Source organism: Fusarium tjaetaba (assembly GCF_013396195.1).
Source record: "Fusarium tjaetaba strain NRRL 66243 chromosome Unknown NRRL66243_c0000081, whole genome shotgun sequence".
In the NCBI taxonomy this organism is placed as follows: domain Eukaryota; kingdom Fungi; phylum Ascomycota; class Sordariomycetes; order Hypocreales; family Nectriaceae; genus Fusarium; species Fusarium tjaetaba.
Window position 1 is genome coordinate 1 of NW_023501277.1, and position 2,138 is coordinate 2,138.

A 2,138-nucleotide genomic window follows, 5' to 3' on the forward strand; every position below is an offset into this window, starting at 1 on the left:
CACGACCTCCCCCGACGCCCTCGTTCCTCATCTCGACCCAGTAGGAGATCTGGGCAACTTCACCTACGCCGTGTACCAAATGCCCCCTGGCAAGGCATACATGGCTGAAGGCACAACCTGCACATGGCCAGAGTGGATCGAGACCTGGGGTCGCATCAATAATGTCCCTGTCAAGTACCGCCAGGTGACGCCAGATGAGATGACAGCCGCTACACCTGATCGCGATGCGGGTATCGAGACTGGATACATGTTTTCGTATACTTCTGATCCGGGATACGATGGCGGTATGAAACTCTTGAGGGCGAAGGATATTCGTGAGGTATGTTATAATCCATGCTTAGAATTTGGACGCCTACTGACTTAACAGGCTGGAATCGACTGCCCCATGACGAGCTGGGAGGAATGGGCTAAGAAGTACGACTGGTCTGCTATTCTTAACAAATAAGGGACCCAGGATATTTAGGTATGATGATTATTAGCGCAAAATCTGTTGCAGGTGGAACTTTTTAGAGTAGACTACATTACGGCCGAAAGCATGACGAATAAATATGAGAACTACCTTTCCTTTCAGTTCGCTGCAGAATTCCACAGTATAACATCAGATGATAAAGTCATGAAAACCGTCAGTTCTCCAGCTGCCACTTGGCGACTCCCGTCGCATGTAAGTTGACGGTATCAAACATCGGCATATCGACATCCCCAGGTTTCAATATCATCTGTAACTCTGTACACCCCAAAATAACCCCCTCCGCACCTCTCCCATGCAAGTCCCTAATCTGATCTAGATAAAACTCCCTTGACTTCGGCAGTAACTTATTACACGAAAGCTCTTCGAAAATCACACGATCCATTCTCTTCCTCACCACCTCCCCCTTCGGAACAAGAGCCTCAACCCCAAACCTCTTCTCCAGCCTCCCCTTCAAAAAGTCCTGCTCCATACTAATCCGTGTCCCCAACAACGCAACTCTCTTCAACCCCGCTTTAACAATCGCATCACCCGTGAAATCCATGATATGCAACAGTGGAAGACCCGTTGCACTTTCAACATCTTCTGCCCAGCGATGATTCGTGTTTACGCAGAGAACGATGGCTTCTGCGCCGATGGACTTGAGATTCTTTGCCGCGGTGCAGATTTGGCGCGATACTTCGTTGTAGTTGCCTGCTTGGAAGAAACTGAAGAGTTCGGCGTGGTCGAAGGAGTGGAGGAGGAGTTTTGAGGAGTGGCCGCCGCCGAGACGGTTTTGGACGTAGGCGTTTATTTGTTTGTAGTAGAGGAGGGTTGCGTTGTAGGTTGTGCCGCCGAGAAGACCTAGCACACGCATCTTTTGTTCGTAACCGTGTTTTCTTTTCCTCCTTATGGTGGATATCAGGCAGAAAGTTGTAAAAAAGTGGTGGAAGTGATGAGGGGAGTTTGTTGACTGAACGACTTCACGATTGAGGTGGGGTTTGTTGTGTTAGTGCGAGACCTGGGAGGAGCTAGCTCTAGCGCGCTAGAAGTAATCCTATTGGCAGGAATCCCTTATCGGCTGTCGTTGATCTTCCAAATGGACCCGCTACTTAGTGCTACTCTAACGGTCACGTTCGAGTAGACAATTGTTCTAAACAACAAGTCAAACATGTTTGGACCGTCGACATTCAAGTCCCTTGAGTAAAGCTAGTACTTATATACTCACTTGCACTAAACAGTAATCTGCTGGCCTAAGTCTTGCTGCCTTAGCTTGAAGTCTCCAGTACAATCGGTTGAGCTCTTTAACCTAGAATGCTTCAAGAACACAGTTGAAGGAAAGAATGAAATAAAAATAAAACATTTTTCAAGCAGAGAGTACTTAAGCAAGAAAACTTTGCTCTCCCATTTATGCCGAAGGGTCAAATGGCTCTGTTAGCGATCATATACGTATTCTATTTAATAAATAGAATGATACGCTCCCGGGTAGCATCACCAAGCTTAGCACGTAACAAGTAGACATGCGAAAAGCATCAGCATTTGGTGTTTGCGCAGTTGTCACCACTAGAATGGAATTTCACATCTTCCCTTACTTACTGAACTCTTTAATTTCTTGTCCAAGTTTCTGTTTGGTAGTTTCCGGGATCCGTATTAGCGCGCCGGAGGTCCGCGGGGCTCGGAGATGACTCCGCGG

At 47.4% G+C, this 2,138-nt stretch overlaps 1 protein-coding gene across 1 annotated transcript; it reads right to left on the reverse strand.

Moving 5' to 3' along the window:
- Positions 1–567: 567 nt before the first annotated feature.
- FTJAE_4235 (uncharacterized protein) lies at positions 568–1,322 on the reverse strand (the record flags this gene model as incomplete). The annotated part of the gene is made up of 2 exons (XM_037350618.1): positions 568–575; positions 1,031–1,322. 2 exons carry the CDS (start codon positions 1,320–1,322, stop codon positions 568–570), a joined length of 300 nt encoding a protein of 99 aa, XP_037208664.1.
- Between the last annotated feature and the right edge of the window lie 816 nt (positions 1,323–2,138).